The following is a 23,233-nucleotide window of genomic DNA, read 5'->3' as shown; positions in this document are numbered from 1 at the left end:
CGACGCTAGGGCAGCTATTGGCTACTGGCTATGAACTTCCTTATTCTAGTCTGGTCGTACGTCATCACGATCGAATCCTGTCTGACTTTTGGAGTGATAGTGTGGGGGCAAGTCTGTTCATATGAAAGTCCGGCGGACCTCCGCTGCAAAGTACATCGGATAGTCCGCCAAAAAGTCAGATCGTGTGTACACGGCATTAAGAGTTCCCTTCACTGGAACTAAGGGGCCAAGCCCAACCCCTAAAAAACAACCCCACACCATAATCCCCCCTCCACCAAATGATTTGGACCAGTGCACAAAGCAAGGTCCATAAAGACAAGGATGAGAGAGTTTGGGGTGGAAGAACTTGACTGACCTGACCTTAACACAATAGAACACCTTTGGGATGAATTTGAGTGGAGATCGAGTGGAGATAGCGAGCCAGGCCTTCTCGTCAAACATCAGTGCCTGACCTCACCATGGAGGAATGGTCAAAAATTCCCATAGACACACTCCTAAACCTTGTGAACATCCTTCCCAGAAGAGTTGAAGCTGTTCAAGGGCAAAGGGTGGGCCAACTCAATATTGAACCCTACGGACTAAGATTGGGATGCTAATAATTTTCATGCGCATGTAAATGTAGGTGTCTCAATACTTTTGGTAATTTTCTGTATATAAAGATGCAGAGAGCAGCACTGGCAGTGGGTAGGGGAGGTGAATATGAAGAGCATATGGGAATGAAACTAGAGAATAGAGGACGGGGGAAGTAGCCAAAAGGAAATGGAGTCCAAGTTTGGGCTATGAAGTGGATCTAAACCAAAAATTGAATATATTGCATATTGTGAATGGTGGCGGCATTGGTTCTCTTTTCAGTCTTTTTTCCTTCATTTTTCGCTCCCTTAATCCTGCAAATAACATTTACGGGGGAGTGTACGTATAAAAAAAAATAGCCATTCGAATGTCTTAAGCATTTGCACAGGCACGACAAATGATTTTTTGTTTTATAATATGATCATCTCCTATGATCATCAGCTCCATCTAGTGGTCATCATGCGGTATTTTACTGAAATACCTCAATCAAAAAAATAAATAAAAATACTGCATTAGGTCACTAGATGGAGCTAATGATCATAGGAGCTAATTATATTGCAAACAATACGGCGATCCTTTGTTGGGCCTAAGTCACCCACATGGCAAATTTTTTTATACATAGGCTGCTAAATGTTTTATGCATATAATGGATATCACAATAACCTCGACATAGTCTACAGCAGTAGCATAATATAGGGGATGATTGTCATTCTCTGCAGTTCTGTGAATATTCCTTATTTTTTTGAAAACATTGAGAAGCTTGAAACTGCAATTTACAAAACTCCACACTAGTCCTTCTCTGGGAATAGAGGGTGGAGGAATCAAATAACAGCGCTAATTGGTCTTGGCGTACTGAACTGTGTTTATTGTGATGTCGCCATGATATGGTGTAATTACAATGTGACAGTCCTGACAATAAACGGTTACATAACTAATGGAAGATGTATGAGAATTCCCATTATGTCACCCAGCAAGGCGGTGAAATCATACAAAGTACAAATAACAGAGGAGGCAGAAACATTGTATACTCTGCAGCAGTGAAGAACATCAATAGGGTCAAGCAAGAAGTCTCATTTACTTTTTACAGTCTTTGTTCCCTATGTACATGTAGCATTTTATCCCATCTTTCTATGTGCTGTGGAAGGCTAGCTAAGTGGTTGGATAGGCCGACAACGCAGCTAGCAAAGAGACGGCTGCATTAATAGACGGTGGTTCAGGGACGTGCAGTCAGGGGAGGCAAGTGAGGAAGAGCCTCACCTTCCGTTAACATAAAAAAAAATAACAATAATAAAAACAATCAAGCTTTTGGGGTCATATATTTTGGAGGTATGTAGCTGAAGTTCTACCCCACAACTGGTCAAAATTTGGGGCCCCTATCATCTATGGTTCCAGAGATACAGGGCTTCTTGTGCAGCCTGTCAGAAGCTACATACAGAGCGGCCAGTTTAAATACAAGCTGGCATACTCGGCAGCAGACTGAGAGGATGAGCTCACAGTGCCTATTCTCACTTCTTGTCAGAGGCACTGAGCTCAATGGACAGCTTGGAGTCTTGGCCCAATGGTAAAGCACCATTGGCCCAAGCCGTCCAATACAAATGCTGCAGTGGAGGCTGTCTTCTCACTGCAGTGTCATACAAGGGGGCGTGTGTCTAAAAGATCTCTTTGGATTCCTCTTGCCACCACTTGTCTCGGAAAAGTGCTTGGAGGTGGATACTAGTTGCATTGACAGACAACAACACAGTTAGCAAGGAGACGGCTGCATTGATAGACAGAGGCTATTTCTGTCTCCAAGCCTTTGCCAGAGACAAGCACCAGCAAGTCACATCGGGCCTCCTATCCCTTTGCATTCCTCTTGCCAGCACTTACAGTATCTTGGGAAAGTGCTTGGAGGCAGAGATAAGAGTCTTCTAACAATGCAGCTGTCTCCTTGCTAGTTGTGTTGACCGGCAACAACACACTTAGCAAGGAGACAGCTGCATTGATAGACAGAGGCTTCAAGCCTTTGCCAGAGACAAGCGCTAGCAAGGCATGTCGGGCCTCCAATCCCTGTGTATTCCTCTTGCTAGCACTTGTTTCAGAAAAGTGCTTAGGGTTGGAGATAAGAGACAGCTAACAATGTAGCTGCCTCCTTGCTAGCTGCGTTGATGGGCAACAACACAGCAAGGAGACGGCTGCATTTATAGACGGTGACTATCTCAAGCTTCAAGTCTTTACTAGAGACAAGCAACAGCAAGGCATGGTGGGCCTCCAATCCCTTTGCATTCCTCTTGCCAGCACTTACAGTATCTTGGGAAAGTGCTTGGAGGCAGATATAAGAGTCTGCTAACAATGCAGCTGCCTCCTTGCTAGTTGCGTTGACGGGCCACGACACACTTAGCAAGGAGATAGCTGCATTGATAGACAGTGACTATCGCCGGCTCCAAGCCTTTGCCAGAGACACGTACCAGCAAGTCACGTCGGGCCTCCTATCCCTTTGCATTCCTCTTGCCAGCACTAAAAGTATCTTGGGAAAGTGCTCGGAGGCAGATATAAGAGTCTGCTAACAATGCAGCTGTCTGCTTGCTAGTCGCGTTGATGGGCAACAACACACTTAGCAAGGAGACAGCTGCATTGATAGACAGAGGCTATCTCCGCCTCCAAGCCTTTGCCAGAGACAAGCACCAGCAAGTCATGTCGGGCCTCCTAACCATTTGCATTCCTCTTGCCAGCACTTGCAGTATCTTGGGAAAGTGCTTGGAGGCTGAAATAAGAGTCTGCTAACAATGCAGCTGCTTCCTTGCTAGTTGTGTTGAGGGGCAACAACACAAGCCTTTGCCAGAGACAAGCATGGCATGTTGGGACTCCAACCCCTTTGCATTCCTCTTGCCAGCACTTGTTATGGAAAAGTGCTTAGAAGTGGTGATAAGAGCCAGCTAACAATGTAGCTGCCTCCTTGCTAGTCGCATTGACGGGCAACAACACACTTAGCAAGGAGACAGCTGCATTGATGGACAGTGACTATCTCTAGATCCAAGCCTTTGCCAGAGACAAGCACCGGCAAGGCATGTTGGGCCTCCAATCCCTTTGCATTCCTTTTGCCAGCACTTGTTTGAGAAAATTGCTTAGAGGTGGAGATAAGAGACAGCTCACAATGTAGCTGCCTTCTTGCTAGTTGCAGTGATGGACAACAACACAGTTAGGCAGGAGACGGCTGCATTGATAGATGGTGGTGGCTATCTCTGGCTCCAAGCACTTGTCAGAGACAAGCACCAGCAAGGCACGTCAACCTCCTATCCCTTTGTATTCCTCTTGCCTTGAGAAAGTGCTTGGAGGCAGAGATGCGAGCCAGCTATCGTTGGAGCTGTCTCCTTGCTGGCTGCGTTGTAAAGTGGCCCTGGAGATGGGGGCGGGCATCCTATCTGACCACATAGCTAGCCTTTCACAGCACATAGGAAGATGGGACAAAGTACTACATGTATGTGGTTCCCTGGGGGACCCTCCACAGCTGCCTGACAATGCAGCTAGCACTGAGATGGCTGTAATGATAGGTGGTGGCTATCTCTGGCTCCAAGCACTTGGAGCCAGAGGGGCGGAGATAACTGGCAGCTATAATTGCAGTTCTCTCCTTGCTAGCTGCGTTGTCGGACAGCCATGAAAATGGGGTGGGGGGGGGGGGGCATCCTAGCTGACCACATAGCTAGCCTTCCACAGCACATAAGAAGATGGGACAAAGTACTTCATGTATTTGGTGCCCTTCACAGCTGTTCGACAATGCAGCTAGCAAACAGACAGCTGCATTTCTAGTCTGTGGTTATCTCTAGCTCCATAGCACTAGCAAAGCATGCCAGCCTTCAGTCCCCTTGCATTCCTCTTGCCAGCAGTTGTCTTGGGAAACTACTTGGAGGCGTAAATAAGAGCCAGCTAATAATGCAGCTGTCTCCTCGCTAGTTGTGTTGTTGGATGGCCATGGAAGGAGGGGTGACATACTATCTGACCACATAGCTAGCTTCCACAGCATGTAGAAAGATGGGACAAAGTACTATATGCACTTGGTGCCCTGGGGGACCTGCTTGCTGACAGAGATAAAAGCCTGCTATCAATGCAGCCATCTTCTTGCTAGCTTTGTTGTTGGATAGCCATGGAGGCAGTGGGGGCATCCTACCTGACCACATAGCTAGCCTTACACAGCACACAAATGGGACAAAGTACTACATGTATTTGGTGCCCTGGGGGGCCCCCCCACAGCTGTCCGACAAGGAAACTAACAAGGAGAACGCTGCATTGATAGACTTTGGTTATCTCTAGCTCCAGGTACTTGCACAAAACAAGCACTAGCAAGGCATGCCAGCCTTCGGTTACTTTGCATTCCTCTTGCCAGCAGTTGTCTCGGGACAGTGCTTGGATTCAGAGATAAGAGCCAGCTATCAATGCAGCTGTCTCCTTGCTAGCTACGTTGTTGGGCAGCCATGGAGACGCTGGGGCATCCTATCTGATCACATGGCTAGCCTTCCATAGCACATAGGAAGATGGGGCAAATGCTACATGTACTTAGTGCCATGGAAGACCCTCCACAGCTGTCCTACAATGCAGCTAACAAGGAGATAGTCGTGTTGTAAACTTGTGTTATCTCGAGTGAAACACTGTTGAATTGATACATACACCCCTAATTGTAAAAGTTTTCTATTGTTGAGTGAAAACATTGATACATAGATGAAGTTGTGTGATCTTGAGTAAAAATAATAATACATGGACCCCTGAAATGTGAAGGTTGTGTGATCTTGATTTAAAACGTTGATGAACCCCAAAATATGAAGGTTATGTGGTCTTGAATGAAAACGTTGATACATGTACCCGAATATATGACGTTTGTGTGATATTCAAGTAAAACATTGATACATGGACCCTGAAATGTGAAGGTTGTGTGATCTTGATTTAAAACAATGAGATACCCCGAAATGTAAACACTATGTGATTTTCAGTGAAAACATTTATACGTGGACCCCAAAATGTGAAGTTTGTGTGATCTTGAGTGAAACCATTGATACACGTACCCTGAAATATGAAGGTTGTGTGATCTTGAGTGAAAACTTTGATACATGGACCCCCCAAAATGTGAAGGTTGTGTGATCATGAGTAAAAACATTGAGTACTATATTGAGAACCCCTGAAATATGAAAGTTGCACGATCTTGATTCTAAACAATAATGCATGGCCCTTGAAATGTGAACGCTGCATGATCTTGAGTGAAACTATTGATATATGAACCCTGAAATGTGAAGGTTGTGTGATCTTGATTTGAACCCTTGATGGACCCCGAAATGTGAACGCTATGTAATTTTCAGTAAAAGCATTTATACCTGGACCCCGAAATGTGAAGGCTGTGTGATCTTGAGTGAAACCATTGATACATGGACTCCGAAATGTGAAGGTTGTGTGATCTTGAGTGAAAACTTTGATACACGAACCCCCGAAATATGAAAGTTGCGCAATCTTGATTCTAAACAATAATGCATGGACCCCTGAAATCTGAAGGCTGCATGATCTTGAGTGAAACTATTGATATATGAACCCTGAAATGTGAAGGTTGTGTGAACTTGATTTGAACCCTTGATGGACCGAAATGTGAACGCTATGTAATTTTCAGTAAAAGCGTTGATACATGGACCCCGAAATGTGAAGGCTGGGTGATCTGCAGTGAAAACCTTGATACATGGCCCCCTGAAATTTGAAGGTTGTGTGATCTTGATTTAAAACACTGATGGACCCCAACATGTAAAGGTTATGTGATCTTGAGTGAAAACATTGACACATGTACCCTGAAATGTGAAGGTTGCATGATCTTGAGTGAAACTATTGATATATGGATTGTGAAATGTGAAAGTTGTGTGATCATGATTTCAAAATTTGATGGACCCCGAAATGGGAAGGCTATGTGATCGTCATTGAAAGCATTGATATGTGGACCCCGAAATGTGAAAGTTGCGTGATCTTGATTCTAAACAATAATGCATGGACCCTTGAAGTGTGAAGGCTGCATGATCTTGAGTGAAACTATTGATATAAAAACCCTGAAACGTGAAGGTTGTGTGATCTTGTTTTAAAACCTTAATGGACCCCGAAAAGTGAAGACTATGTAATTTTCAGTGAAAACCTTGATACATGGACCCCGAAATGTGAAGGTTGTGTGATCTTGATTTAAAACATTGATGGCTGTGTGATCTTGATCAAAAACATTGATGGACCTCAAAATGTGAAGGTTATGTGATCTTGAGTGAAAACATTGACATGTACCCTGAAATGTGAAGGTTGCATGATCTTGAGTGAAACTATTGATATTTGGACCCTGAAATGTGAAGGTTGTGTGATCATGATTTAAAACCTTGATGGACCCTTAAATGAACACTATGTAATTTTTAGTGAAAGCACTGATACGTGGACCCCAAAATGTGAAGGTTATGTGATCTTGCTTGAAAACATTTATACATGTACCCTGAAATGTGACGGTTGCATGATCTTGAGTGAAACTATGATATATGAACCCTAAAATGTGAAGGTTGTGTGATCTTGAGTTAAAACCTTGATGGACCCTGAAATGTGAAGGCTATGTGATCTTCAGTGAAAGCATTGATATGTGGACCACAAAATGTGAAGGTTGTGTGATCTTCAGTGAAAACCTTGATACATGAACTCAGAAATGTAAAGGTTGTGTGATATTGAATTAAACTATTGATACATGGACTTTGAAATGTGTAGGCTGTGTGATCTTGATTTAAAATGTTGATGGACCCCGAAATGTCAAGGTTATGTGATCTTCCCATTTCAGGGTCCATGTATCAATGTTTTAACTCCAGATCACACAACCGTCACATTTCAGGATCCATGCATTAATGTCAAGACTCAAGATCACACAACCTTCACATTTCAGGGTACATGTTTCAATTTTTTCACGCATGTTCGCATAATCTTCACATTTTGGGGTCCATCAACATTTTAAATCAAGATCACACAACCTTCACATTCAAAGTCCATGTATCAATAGTTTCACTCAAGATCACACAACCTTTACATTTCTGAGTTCGTGTATCAAGGTTTTCACTGAAGATCACACAACCTTCACATTTCGGGGTCCACATATCAATGCTTTCACTGAAAGCAATAGTGAAACTATTGATACTGTATATGAACCCTGAAATGTGAAGGTTGTGTGATCTTGAGTTGAAACTTTGATGGATATGTGATCTTCAGTGAAAGCATTGATACGTGGACCCCGAAATGTGAGGGTTGTGTGATCTTCGGTGAAAACATGAACTTAAGGTTGTGTGATATTGAGAGAAACTATTGATACATGGACTTTGAAATGTGAAGGTTGTGTGATCTTGGATTTAACATGTTGATGGACCCCAAAATGTGAAGATTATGCAATCTTGCGTGAAAACATTGAGACATGTACCATGAAATGTGAAGGTTATGTGATCTTGAGTCTAAACATTAATGCATGGATCCTGAAACGTGACGGTTGTGTGATCTGGAGTTAAAACATTGATACATGGACCCTGAAATGTGAAGGTTGTGTTATCTTCAGTTAAAACATTAATACATGTACCCAAAAATGTGAAGGTTGTGTGATCTTGATCTTAAACATTGATGGACCCCAAAATGTGAAGGTTATGTGATCTTGCTTGAAAACATTGATACATGTACCATGAAATGTGAAGGTTGTATGATCTTGAGTGAAACTATTGATATATGGCTTGTAAAATGTGAAAGTGTGTGATCATGATTTAAAACTTTGATTGACCCCGAAATGGGAAGGCTATGTGATCTCCAGTGAAAGCATTGATATGTGGACCCTGAAATGTGAAAGTTACGCAATCTTGATTTTAAACAATAAAGCATGGACCCTTAAATTCTGAACGCTGTATGACCTTGAGTGAAACTATTGATGTATGAACCCTGAAATGTGAAGGTTGTGTGATCTTGAGTTAAAACCTTGATGGACCCCGAAACGTGAAGGCTTTTTGATCTTCAGTGAAAGCATTGATATGTGGACCCCAAACTGTGAAGGTTGTGTGATCTTCAGTGAAAACCTTGATACATGAACTCAGAAATGTAAAGGTTGTGTGATCTTGAGTGAAACTATTAATACGTGGACTTTGAAATGTGAAGGTTGTGTGATTTTGATTTAAAACGTTGATGGACCCAAAAATGTGAAAGCTATGCGATCTTGAGTTAAAACATTAATACATGAACCCCCTAGTGTAAAAGTTGTGTGACTTTGAGTAAATAAATTGACACATGGACCCCAAAATGTAAAAATTGTGTAATGTGTTGATATATTGATACATTAATACATATACCTGTCTTGATTGAAATCATTGATACGCAGAATACTTGGTTATAAAAGTTGTGTGATCTTGAGCGAAAACATTGCTACATTGACCCCGAAATGATTTTGAGTTATAACATTGATACCCAGCTCCCTAAATGTCATTCTGTTAGGGTTCAGATATACTGCAATCCCAGTATATGTTTCATTCATTACATTCAATATATTCATTCATTCATTAGAATTTGGCTTTGTGTGAATTTCGCATCGATGGTGGCTGCTTCGTTTTCCATGGTTCTGACCCTTTAAGCTCTTAGGGGAGGAGGAGGAGGCAACTAGGGCTGAGGGAATGGGGAAAAAAATAGAGGGGAGATTCAGTACAAGCAACTGCATCCTTTCACTGTTTTCAGCATCAGCACCACTGAGGCACATCCCTGCGGCAGAACCACCTCTGGATAGACCGAAGGAGAAAGACAAAAAAAAAAAAATCAGATGAAGAGAATTGTCAGCTGGGGGTTAGACGTGAGCTGAGCAGAATCCAGAGAGCCAGAGGAAGGGAAAGGAGCAGAACCTGGAGGATGGACAGGGACACGGCCAGGCAGAGCTGGAGATGATGCACATTGCTGGCTGATGTGTGCAGTGGTTGGGTAGGAACAGGGAAGGTGTAAGGAGGAGGGGGCTGTGTGCAGTGCTGATGTGAGGAGGGGTGTCAGCAGCACAGAGACGTATGTGAACAGAATAAGAAGGGACCAGATACACCGGGAGGGGAAGGCGATTGGACCATTGCTAGGTGGCTAGTCTCTGCAGAGCAAGGCGAAGATAGGCACAGGGTGAGGAGCAGGGCAAGGAGGTGGTGGGAAGCCCAAAAAAAGGGGGTGAGAAACAGTGCTGGGGAGCTAATAAAAAGGGGACGAGGAACAGTGCTGGGGAACTAGAAGAAGGGGGTGAGGAACAGACCTAGGGAGCCAACTCAAAGGGATGAGGAACAGTGCAGTAGTGCAGGGGAGCTAAAAGGAAGGGGTGAGGGACAGTGCAGGGGAGCCAAAAAAGGGGTGAGGAACCCCCCAAAAAAGGGGTGAGGAACCGCGTAAGAAGGTGAGCTCCCCCAAATACGGGGGTGAGGAACCGTGCAAGGAATTGATGTGGGGGCAAGAAATAGATGACTACTATTATTCATGTTAGCAGAGAAGAGGTGGGCAAGGATGGAAATACAGGAATAAAGATAGGAAATCAGCAGGCTTGGCTTAAAGAAATAGCAAAAAATAATAATAATAGCAAAAAATACAAAAATAATGGGTGAGAGGGAACGGATGATGATGATCCTGACATTGGAAGCAAGGAAAAGTATGTGACGGAGAGTAGTGAGAGACAAGGGAACGGATTGGAAGGTGGGGAAGAGACAGGAGGAATGGTGAAGCCTGCAGACAGAGAGAGGTGATGTAAATACCTGGAGGGAGGGAGGGAGCGAAGAAAAGAAGGAAGGAGCAAGAGAGAGAGAGAGAGGACCAGCTCCTGCTGCAGAATGATGGGGAACTCTCCGCACAAACAGAGGAGCAAAAAGCATCACAGAATGCAGCCGGCAACAGGTACAAGTCTTCATAATCCCCCCCATCCCAAACCCCCACCCTTACATTCACATTAGGATGCCAAATATGTCACGCTGGATGGCAGGTTATGGCATGCTCCTGAGAGGGTTTTGCACATAATGTTGGAAGGTGATAAAAGAGTCCCTGCAGTGTGTTCTGGTTACTAAGCTATTGTGCTGCTGCATCATTGATAATGAAATGTTGTGTTGCTGCACCACCCTGTGGTCAAGACCTGTGCCTCTCAAGGTTGGGTTGCCTTGGTGACTGGACTCCAGGGCACATAGGTGCATGGCGCCATGATTTTGGGCTTGGAAGGCCGCCATGGCAGTGTGTTGGTGCCTATGAGTGAGGTTAGGTGGGCACTGTTTGATGGCTTATGTACTCAAGAGCTTGTTACAATGGTGGAACCTTAGGGTTTCTTAAACCGGTGGACCCTCATTATGCTGGTGGAACTTTAGGGCTTGTTCTGGCGGTGGACCCTTAGCCCTTGTACACACGGTCGGAGAATCCGTCGGAATGTGTCCTATCGGACCGTGTCGTCGGAAAATACGACTGTGTGTGTGGTATGCATCGGACTGATTCCGTCGGAATATCCGTCGGACCCAATTTTCCAACATGTTGGAAATATTTACCGACCAACTGGTTGGATCGGACATATACCGCTCATGTGTAGCGAATTTTGATCGGACTAAGTGCCACGCATGCTCAGATCAAATTCCTACATCAAAGCTATTGGCTACTAGCCTGAATGTAGTCCCATCGTAACGAAATTACGTCATCACGTTCTGAAAGATCGGATTTTTCAACAACTTAGCCCAACCGTATGTATGCAACAGTTTCGGACAGAATCCGTCGGACTAAATCCGACGGACAAAATCCAACGGATTTGGTTGGCAGAATCTCCGACCGTGTGTACAGGGGCTTAGGGCTTGTTACACTGGTGGATCCAATAGCTTGTTACACCAGTGGGCCATAAAGTTTGTTACCCAATGGACCCTAGAGCTCATTTCATGAGTGGACCCTAGGGCTTGTTACACCGGTGGACCCTGTAGCTCATTACATTGGTGGACCCTAGGGCTTGTTACATTGGTGGACCCTAGGGCTTGTTACAATGGTGGACCCTAGAGCTGTTACACTGGTGGACCCATTAGCTTGTTACACCGATGGGCCATAAAGTTTGTTACAACCGTGGATCCTAGAGCTCATTACATTGGTTGGTTGGTTGAACTAGATGGACTAGAGTTTTTTTTCAACCAGACTAACTATGTAACTATGTAACATTGGTGGACCATAGGGCTTATTACACCGGTGGACCCAAGATATCATTACACTGGTGGACCCTAGAGCTCATTACATTGGTGGACCCTAGGCATTGTTACATTGGTGTACCCAATAGCTTGTTACACCTGTGGATCCTAGCACCAATTACGCTAGTGGACTCTAGTGCTTGTTACACTGGTGGACCCAAGAGCTCATTATACTGGTGGACCCAAGAGCTCATTACACCGGTGGACCCTAGAGCTCATTATATTGGTGGACCCTAGGGCTTGTTACACCAGTGGACCCAATATCTTATTACACAAATGAATCCTACAGCTTATTACACTGGTGGACCTTAGGTCTTGTTACACCGGTGGACCCAAGAGCTAATTCCACCAGTGGACCCAAGAGCTCATTCCACCGGTAGACCCTAGAGCTCATTAAATTGGTGGACCCTAGGGTTTTTTTACACCTGTGGACCCTAGGGATGTTACACCGGTGGACCCAATAGCTTGTTACACCCATGGATCCTAGAGCCCATTACATTGGTGGACCCTGGAGCTTATTACACTGGTGAAACCGCAAGCTCATTACACTTGTGGGCCATAGCGCTTCCAACACCAGTACTGGGTGACAATGGAACATTTTTTACTTTGTTGTACTGAGTTGTAGGTGTTGATCAGAGCAGAACCAGAGTGCATTATAAAATGTAGATACTCCACTGACTGGGAGCAGGGGCCAGCCAGTTGATAGGGCCCTTGGTCAACAAAGCCATGGGCAAAAAAAAAACACGTGAGGGAGCACTATCTTGAAAACTGAATTAAGCCAACTTTGATGCTCTAGCGCAGTGATGGCGAACCTTGGCACCCCAGATGTTTTGGAACTACATTTCCCATGATGCTTATGCACTCTGTAGTGTAGGTGAGCATCATGGGAAATGTAGTCCCAAAACATCTGGGGTGCCAAGGTTCGCCATCACTGCTCTAGCGTAAGCTTGGCACAAATTAAATTGTATCTAAAGGCAAAACATTTTGGGGGGGGGGGGGGGGGGTTTAAGGGGATTCAACAAATTATTGACGCAGGGGGGGGGGGGGGGTGATCCTTTTTCCAACTCAGTGATTCTGTTTTTTTTTTTATTTATTTTTTACTATTTTCTGACATGTTGGTGTTATATCTTTCACTTGGATGTTACAAATTACACTGAGTAAATATTTTAGAGCTGGATAAAACAGGCTACAAAATATGTACTTCAATTTTGTATTTAGTTGTTTGACCTAAGTTTAGCCTTAAAATAAAGTTACATTATAACCGTTGGAAGTCCTTGTACATATTACTCGCAGAAAGGTCACAATGACATCATGTGATTGAGGGTCGTTCCAGCTACCACTTATAAGGGTAGGATTTTAATAATGTATCTCCCAGTCCTTATTTACGTCTTACCCTCTAACCACAGGCCAGTCTGCTTATTTCTATTTTCTGTAACATATAATAATGTTGTGAAAAGTTATTTTGTAATATTTTATATCCAGAAGACTTTTATATGAGAAAAAAAATAAAGTAAAAAGATTGAACAGAAGTACAGGTTGTCACCCCCTGGCCTATGTTGTCTCTCTGCCTATATAGACCAGGCTATAATAATTCATCCTGGAACGCTCTTTTCCACAAAACTACAATTTTCAAGAGTGAAATCAGCTTTGGTATTTTTTATTCTATGCTTTGGTGCCTGTTCTCTCCCTCTTTTATTCTTCACAACTGATACACCTGATGATGTCATATATGACAAAACACATAGGGCGGAGCTGAAAGTGATGTAACCATGCATGCACCAGGCCACTGGGAATTGTGGGAATTGTAGTTTATGAGATGTCAGTCACCATATGTTGTTTGTAAGTGTTTTTAAGTGTTGAAATAAAATATTTTAGTTTTGGATAGTGTGAGCAAGGGTTCAAAGCCCTGACTGTTTTTTATTGCTCAATGGAGAGATTTCCCATTGCTTCCTGTCCTGTTGACAATGGTTTAGCACATAGGAAGTGAGGGGGACTCTCCAAAAGTAAAATGTTGTTTTTGTTTGTAGCAGCGTGGGGGGGGGGGGGGGGGGGTTAGAACCTCTGTCAGATTTGTATTGCTGTCTTTGTCCTTGTTGCAACTTTTTCATCAAGTGAGAGCAAATTTCTCAAATTGAGTACTGGATAACAGCAAAAATAAAAATAAAAACAGTTCTAATTGTTCCCCACTCTATCCAAAACTAGGAAAAAAAGTATGGTGTGATATACTATACACTTTAAGCATGAAAAATACACTTTCAGCTCAGGTCTCTGCAGTGCACACCTGCCCTAAAACAGTGACTTAAATATATTGCTGGACAGTAAGCTTGTGCCTGTTCAACAGAGTGGTGTGTTTGCTCATGTACTGGATTCAGGTCTTTCTATCTGTACAACTACTGGATTGAGATTGAGATTGAGATACGTGTGATTCTGACTTCTGTCTGTCTGCTGATGTCCTGGATTACACCTGTGAATACTCCTGTAAATGATTAGGGCAGGTGTGCACCAGCACTAATCAAAAGAGTTTAAATAAACAGTTGTGCATTAGGCCTATGCCTGATCAGCAGGATAGTGTGCGTGCTCATGCCTTGGATTCAGATCAATCTGTCTGTACACGCCCTGTATTGAGATATGTTTGATTCTGACTTCTGTCTGTCTGCTTATGTTCTGGGTGACTCCTGTGATTGATTAGGGCAGTGCACACTTGTCCTAATCAAGAAAGCTGAAATAGACTGTTGGGCATTAAGCCTATGCCTGAACCACAGGGCAGTGTGTCTGCTCACGCTCTGAATTTGGATACATTTGATTCTGACTTCTGTCTGCTCATGTTCTTGAAAGTTTGGAGACCCCTGGCCTAGAGTAAGGGCCGGTTCACACAGCAGGCGAGGCGAGGCGACTCCGACTTGCCTCGCCGCGACCTGCCGCGGCCTCAGCGGCGACTTGCAAATGACTTCTGTATAGAAGTCAATGCAAGTCGCCCCGAGGTCGCCCAAAAGTAGTACAGGAACCTTTTTTCTGAGTCGGAGCGACTCGAGTCGCTCCTCTCAGAACGGTTCCATTGTACAGAACGGGGGGCGACTTGCGAGAGCGAGGCGAGGCGAGTCGTGTCGCCTCGCATCGCCCGCTGTGTGAACCGGCTCTAAGAAAGATTCCTTTATTGAATATAAATAATGTTTCTAGTAACATGGCCAGATTGTGCGGTTGCATCCCATCTTCTTATTAAATAGCTTTTCCAGGTAACCACTAGAGGGTGCTCTTTAGGTGGCTGTTTCACTGGTTAGTCACATGCCTAGGCTAAAATGATGTAATTGGCAATGTTCAGACTAGGAGTTGTTGGAGACTGGAGACATAATAAAGAAGTTGTTGGGGGACTGGGAAATTGGTATAGGAGTTGTTGGAGACTAAAACATGCTATATGGGTTGTTGGAGACTGGGGGCATGTTATAGGAGTTAGATACTGGTGACATGGTATAGGAGTTGTTGGAGACTGGGGACATGTTATAGGAGTTGATAGAGACTGGGAACATGCTATAGGAGTTTTTGGAGACCGGGGACATGCTATAGGGGTTGTTGGAGACTGGGGACATGCTGTAGGAGTCGTTGGAGACAGGGGACATGCTATAGGAGTTGTTGGAGACTTAGGGCATGCTATAGGAGTTGTTGGAGACTGGAGACTTGGTATAGGAGTTGTTGGAGACTGGGGTCATGCTATAGGATTTGTTGGAGACTGGGGACATGCTATAGGAGTTATGGAGACTGAGGACATGCTACAGGAGTTGTTGGAGACTGAGGACATGCTATAAGAATTGTTGGAGACTGGGGACATGCTATAAGAGTTGTTGGAGACTGGGGACATGCTATAAGAGTTATTGGAGACTGAGGACATGCTACAGGAGTTGTTGGAGACTGAGGACATGCTATAAGAGTTGTTGGAGACTGAGGACGTGCTATAAGAGTTGTTGGAGACTGGGGACATGCTATAAGAGTTATTGGAGACTGAGGGCATGCTACAGGAGTTGTTGGAGACTGCAGACATGTTGTAGGAGTTGTTGGAGACTGAGGACATGCTATAGGAGTTGTTGGGGACTGGCATATTATAGGCAGAATAACCAGGTGAAAAAAAATTAAATAGTAATAAAAAAGGACTGGTAAGATGGAAAATATTAAATATAAATCCTGTATAGTAATAATAATAATAATAATATTTTTTGTTCCTAATTTTACACCTTAAATGTAAAATTTAACTTAAATTTAAATTAGCTTCTAAATGAGCTATTTAAAGCACCTTGTGCCAAAGGTACCAAAAAACACTTTAATTTCTCCTTCTACCAAAACTCAAATGCATTTTTTACCAAAATGGAAAGAAAATTGCCAAAATATTCAGATTATTCCCCAAATGTTTGTAAAATTAAAACACGCAATTCCTCCGGTCCCTGCTTAACCTTCCGATATTATTTTGTACAATTTTGTACAGATAACTGTAAATGCTAAAATGTATTTGTTCATTTCCAATCAGGGTACTCAATGCCTAAAAACAAGCGCACTGTTCTAGACGCACTCCGGCTCCATAGATGAAGTAATTCTTAATTTCCTGGTATATTAATTTGTTATTTACTTTAACATTTTTCTTTTTTTTAGTTATGTTATACACACCTCAGGCTGCACTTCCGATGTGTACAGTAAATGTAATTATCACTGGGATCCTACATTTTAATAAATATTTATAACGGGGCTCCCAGGGGGCCGTCATATCCAGACTCCCTGAACCAAGACAGGTCTGCTGACAATACCCACAATCCTCCTCTGCAGTATTCCTTGCTTTAGGATAGTGACATATAGGGATCCTAATTTGTTTACATTGTTAAAGCAGCCAGCTGCCTCCAGAGACATGTGGAAAGAGTTTGTTACTGTTTAAAACAAACCCTTCTTCGGGAAGGAAACCGCATTGTAGAGCGGACAAAGCTGAGTCTGCCTTTACGTTATAACCACTTTAACCTCTTCACGCAGGTGTCTCCCGACCCTTTAAGAGGTTTATGATGCCAGTAGGCTTGGCACGGCTTAAGATCGTGTGACTGCCGGCGGTCACGTGGTCCGAAAACCCGGGAGCTTCAGTCGACAGTAACTGTGCTGGGAGCGTGAAACGTGTGCGCTCTCAGCACAAGTGCATAGGTAGCAATTCGCACAAATATGACAAATATGACACCCCTTCAGACCAGGCACCGAGAGGCCACATAACTGTGTACGGCTGGCGCCAAGGGGTTAATTTTTTCTGACATTTGTTGTTTACAAGTAAAAATTTGTATTTTTTGCTAGACATTACTTAAACATTATCTATCTATCTATCTATCTATCTATCTATCTATCTATCTATATATACATATATATATATATATACAGTGCCTTGCGAAAGTATTCGGCCCCCTTGAACTTTTCAACCTTTTGCCACATTTCAGGCTTCAAACATAAAGATATAAAATTTAAATTTTTTGTGAAGAATCACCAACAAGTGGGACACAATTGTGAAAGTGGAACAAAATCTATTGGATATTTTAAACTTTTTTAGCAAATTAAAAACTGAAAAGTGGTGCGTGCAAAATTATTCGGCCCCTTTACTTTCAGTGCAGCAAACTCACTCCAGAAGTTCAGCGAGGATCTCTGAATGATCCAATGTTGTCCTAAATGACTGATGGTGATAAATAGAATCCACCTGTGTGTAATCAAGTCTCTGTATAAATGTATCTGCTCTGTGACAGTCTCAGGGTTCTGTTGAAAGCGCAGAGAGCATCATGAAGACCAAGAAACACACCAGGCAGGTCCGTAATACTGTTGTGAAGTTTAAAGCCGGATTTGGATACAAAAAGATTTCCCAGGCTTTAAACATCCCAAGGAGCACTGTGCAAGCGATCATTTTGAAATGGAAGGAGTATCAGACCACTGCAAATCTACCAAGACCTGGCCGTCCCTCTAAACTTTCAGCTCAGACAAGGAGAAGACTGATCAGAGATGCAGCCAAGAGGCCCATGATCACTCTGGATGAACTGCAGAGAACTACAGCTGAGGTGGGAGAGTCTGTCCATAGGACAACAATCAGTCGTACACTGCACAAATCTGGCCTTTATGGAAGAGTGGCAAGAAGAAAGCCATTAGATATCCAAAAAAAGTCTCGTCTAAAGTTTGCCACAAGCCACCTGGGAGACACACCAAACATGTGGAAGAAGGTGCTCTGGTCAGATGAAACCAAAATCCAACTTTTTGCCCACAATGCAAAACGAAATGTTTGGCATAAAAGCAACACAGCTCATCACCCTCAACACACCATCCCCACTGTCAAACATGGTGGTGGCAGCATCATGGTTTGGTCCTGCTTTTCTTCAGCAGGGACAGGGAAGATGGTTAAAATTGATGGGAAGATGGATGCAGCCAAATACAGGACCATTCTGGATGAAAACCTGTTGGAGTCTGCAAAAGACCTGAAACTGGGACAGAGATTTATCTTCCAACAAGACAATGATCCCAAACATACAGCAAAATCTACAAAGGAATGGTTCACAAATAAACGTATCCAGGTGTTAGAATGGCCAAGTCAAGGTCCAGACCTGAATCCAATCGAGAATCTGTGGAAAGAGCTGAAAACTGCTGTTCACAAATGCTCTCCATCCAACCTCACTGAGCTCGAGCTGTTTTGCAAGGAAGAATGGGCAAGAATTTCAGTCTCTCGATGTGCAAAACTGATAGAGACATACCCCAAGCGACTTGCAGCTGTAATCGCAGCAAAAGGTGGCTCTACAAAGTATTAACGCAAGGGGGCCAAATAATTTTGCACGCCCCACTTTTCATTTTTTTATTAGTTAAAAAAGTTTCAAAAATCCAATAGATTTCGTTCCACTTCATAATTGTGTCCCACTTGTTGGTGATTCTTCACAAAAAATAAAAATGTTATATCTTTATGTTTGAAGCCTGAAATGTGGCAAAAGGTTGAAAAGTTCAAGGGGGCTGAATACTTTCGCAAGGCACTGTATATACACTACCGTTCAAAAGTTTGGGGTCACCCAAACAATTTTGTGTTTTCCATGAAAAGTCACACTTATTCACCACCATACGTTGTGAAATGAATAGAAAATAGAGTCAAGACATTGACAAGGTTAGAAATAATGATTTGTATTTGAAATAACATTGTTTTTACATCAAACTTTGCTTTCGTCAAAGAATCCTCCTTTTGCAGCAATTACAGCATTGCACACCTTTGGCATTCTAGCTGTTAATTTATTGAGGTAAGCTGGAGAAATTGCACCCCACGCTTCTAGAAGCAGCTCCCACAAGTTGGATTGGTTGGATGGGCACTTCTGGCGTACCATACGGTCAAGCTGCTCCCACAACAGCTCAATGGGGTTCAGATCTGGTGACTGTGCTGGCCACTCCATTACCGATAGAATACCAGCTGCCTGCTTCTGCTGTAAATAGTTCTTGCACAATTTGGAGGTGTGTTTGGGGTCATTGTCCTGTTGTAGGATGAAATTGGCTCCAATCAAGCGCTGTCCACTGGGTATGGCATGGCGTTGCAAAATGGAGTGATAGCCTTCCATATTCAGAATCCCTTTTACCCTGTACAAAGCTCCCACCTTACCAGCACCAAAGCAACCCCAGACCATCACATTACCTCCACCATGCTTAACAGATGGCGTCAGGCATTCTTCCAGCATCTTTTCATTTGTTCTGCGTCTCACAAACGTTCTTCTTTGTGATCCAAACAGCTCAAACTTGGATTCATCCGTCCACAACACTTTTTTCCAGTCTTCCTCTGTCCAATGTCTGTGTTCTTTTGCCCATCTTAATCTTTTTCTTTTATTGGCCAGTCTCAGATATGGCTTTTTCTTTGCCACTCTGCCTTGAAGCCCAAAATCCCGCAGCCGCCTCTTCACTGTAGATGTTGACACTGGTGTTTTGCGGGTACTATTTAATGAAGATGCCAGTTGGGGACCTGTGAGGCGTCTGTTTCTCAAACTAGAGACTCTAATGTGCTTATCTTCTTGCTTAGTTGTGCAACGCGGCCTCCCACTTCTTTTTCTACTCTGGTTAGAGCCTGTTTGTGCTGTCCTCTGAAGGGAGTAGTACACACCGTTGTAGGAAATCTTCAATTTCTTTGCAATTTCTCGCATGGAATAGCCTTCATTTCTAAGAACAAGAATAGACTGTCGAGTTTCAGATGAAAGTTCTCTTTTTCTGGCCATTTTGAGCGTTTAATTGACCCCACAAATGTGATGCTCCAGAAACTCAATCTGCTCACAGGAAGGTCAGTTTTGTAGCTTCTGGAAGGAGCTAGACTGTTTTTAGATGTGTGAACATGATTGCACAAGGGTTTGCTAATCATCAATTAGCCTTCTGAGCCAATGAGCAAACACATTGTACCATTAGAACACTGGAGTGATAGTTGCTGGAAATGGGCCTCTATACACCTATGTAGATATTGCACCAAAAACTAGACATTTGCAGTTAGAATAGTCATTTACCACATTAGCAATGTATAGAGTATATTTGTTTAAAGTTAGGACTAGTTTAAAGTTAGCTTCCTTGAAAAGTACAGTGCTTTTCCTTCAAAAATAAGGACATTTCAATGTGACCCCAAACTTTTGAACGGTAGTGTATATATATATATATATATATATATATACCTATATATATGTATATATCTCTCTCTCTCTAGATCTATATATATATAGATCTATATATAGATATCTATCTATCTATATAGATATAGATAGGTAGGTAGATAGATATACATACATTATATATATATATAGATAGATATCTATATATAGACCTATTATGGTTTTTCAAACAATATTATTTTGGGGAAAAATACACTTTCATGAATTAGAAAAAAACAAAACCCCCAGTTACCCCAATTTTTTTGTATAATGTGAAAGATGATGTTACAACGAGTAAATAGATACCTATTATGTTACGCTTTTGAAATTGTGCATGCTTATGGAATGGCGCCAAAACGATGGTACTCAAAAATCTGCATAGGCGACTCTTTTTGAAAAAATTTACAGGTTACCTGTTTAGAGATACAGAGGAGGTCTTGTGCTACAATTATTGCTCTCGCTCTAACGATCGTGGAGATACCTCACATGTGTGGTTTGAACATCGTTTATTTATGCGGGCGCAACTTACGCATGTGTTTGCTTCTGTGCGAGAGCTCGGAGGGACGAACGCTTTACATTTTTTAATTACTATTTATTTTACTTTTTATTTAATTTTTTGACACTGTCCCTTTCATTTTTTTGTAAACATTTTTTAATGTAAACATACCTTGTAATAGAAATAAGCATGACAGGTCCTCTTTATTGAGAGATCTGGGGTCAAAAAGACTCCAGATCTCTCAGTTACCTTTAAAAAAAAAAAAAAAAAAAGACATTTTGTCTTTAAGAAAAAAATAAAATCCTAGCTGCAGTCATAACCCCGGTCTGTAATGACATACATTTACAGTTAAGTGGTCGGAAAGTGGTTAAAGTTCACCTTTCATAACATGTTAAATGTTACACCCATATTCAGTGTGTAACATGTAATAAGTTACAAAAGGACCGCTCCCCCCCAATTCCCTTCTTTTACAGCCTATGGAGGATCTTCTTCCTCCCCCGTTAGCTGTCAAAATAAAAAAAAAAGATGCAACTGGATGGGCGGAGTAGAGCTCTGTGAATGAGCACCCTCAGTGGCTGTCAACTTGTAGTTCTCAATGAACTACAATGTGGATGTGAGCGCTGTATATTTGTTTTAATTTAAAAAATGTAGCATTCAATGGTATATTTTTTTAATAATTTTTTTAGCATTCAATGGTATATTTCTTTTATTCATATTATTATTTTTTCTAGCATTCAATGTTTTTTTTTATTCTTTTTTTTTTTTACTATTCAATTGTATATATTTTCATAATTATTTTTATTATTATTTTTTTAACATTCACTCCTAGATTGCTTTTGTATTCATTTTGTTTAGCATTCAATGGATAAAATGCAGAAAAAAAAATAAGAGCCGTTTATTGTTAGGGTTTGCCTCCACTTTAAGCCAATACGCTTTGCAGGCTGTTTGGATGCTGATTGCGCTACCCGACCACCTCAGCTGTTCTCCAGATGTTTAGGGTTGTCAAGCACAGAAGAACATCCGTGTTACTTTGATTGAATTTCACGGATTAATACGATGTTACACAAGTTCTCTGACTACTATAATTAGCGGCAGACTGGTCCTATGCAGAACGCAGAAACAGCGATTTATTTACTTTATTATGCATAAACTCGACCACTAAAATTGTTTTCACTATATAAATCCTGAATATTATTATTATTATTATTATTATTATTATTATTAATAATAATAATAATAATAATATCAATAATTATAACATAGTAATGTCTTTTTTTTTGCAGCTTTCATGAAAATAGTAAAATAATCCCTGGTAATCCTGCCATTAAGCTCCTTGTTCAAACACTACCTGTTATAGGGTGACAATGCTTTGCCCCATCTCCCAATTGTGCTCCTGCTTTGTCACCCTGTCACACAAGCATCCAATGGTGACTATATGTGGCTGAATCAGCACAGAAGAGGCTTGCCTCCTGCTGCCCACTGACGCTTGTCCGGGCTTTCCTGTGCAATCAGGGAGCCCAGGATCTGATCCGGTGGGGCCACTGGGTTATCATAGGGCTGGCCAGGGACTGTCTGGTCTCTATGGTCCCGGGAGGCCGAAAGTGACGTTATGACATCACTTTCGGCTCTGGCAGATGTAAACGGCAAAATTTTTTATTTATTTTTGTTGATCTCATGCTTTCCAGGGTGGTGGAGAGATGTGGGGTCTTATAGATAATCCATAAAGAGTGGCTGTCATGCCTTATTTCTATCACAAGGGATGTTTATATTTCTTGTGATAGGAATAAAAGTGATAAAAAAATAAATAAATTAAAGGACAATGCAAAATAAATAAATAAATAAATGTAATTAATAATAATGAAATAAAAATTTTAAAGTGCCGGCGTCCTCCCACGCTTGAGAGCAGTGGCGACCGCATACGTAGGTCGCACACACACATATGTAAACCGTGTTTGCACCACACATGTGAGGTATCGTCGAGAACTTTATAGAGAGAGCAATAATTCTAGCGCTAGAACCTCTCTATAACTCTAAACTGGTAACCTGTAAAAAAATAAAAAATAAAAATTGAAAGCATTGCCTATAGAAATTTTGTGTTTGTTGCCATTACACGAGCCTGCTCAATTTTGAGATGTTAGGAATCTATTTACTTGGCGTAATATCTTTTATATTTTACCAAAGGAATTGGGTATTATATTGTGTTTGTGCTCAATAAAATTAATTAAAGTATATATTTCCTAAAAAAATTGAGTTTGAAAAACCGCTGCGCAAATACCTTGTGACATAAAAAAAAAAGCAACACCCACCATTTTATTCTATAGGGCCTC

General features: G+C 42.1%; 1 protein-coding gene across 3 annotated transcripts in view; it reads left to right on the top strand.

Moving 5' to 3' along the window:
• Nucleotides 1-23,233, top strand: part of NHSL2 (NHS like 2) — a 407,780-nt gene that overhangs the window by 46,060 nt on the left and 338,487 nt on the right. The window contains exon 1 of one of the 3 annotated variants that reach the window (XM_077465165.1): nt 9,223-10,461. The exons of the other annotated variants lie outside the window; for them this stretch is intronic. Within the exon in view, the coding sequence (XP_077321291.1) occupies nt 10,398-10,461 (64 nt within the window). The 5' untranslated portion in view covers nt 9,223-10,397. Of the gene's footprint in view, nt 1-9,222; nt 10,462-23,233 lie in introns of those variants that run through there. 3 annotated transcript variants of the gene reach the window in all.

Source organism: Lithobates pipiens, unplaced genomic scaffold (assembly GCF_037356315.1).
Source record: "Lithobates pipiens isolate NorthernLeopardFrog02 unplaced genomic scaffold, aLitPip1_a1.2 Scaffold_1, whole genome shotgun sequence".
In the NCBI taxonomy this organism is placed as follows: domain Eukaryota; kingdom Metazoa; phylum Chordata; class Amphibia; order Anura; family Ranidae; genus Lithobates; species Lithobates pipiens.
This window is presented reverse-complemented; position numbering and strand designations above follow the sequence as displayed.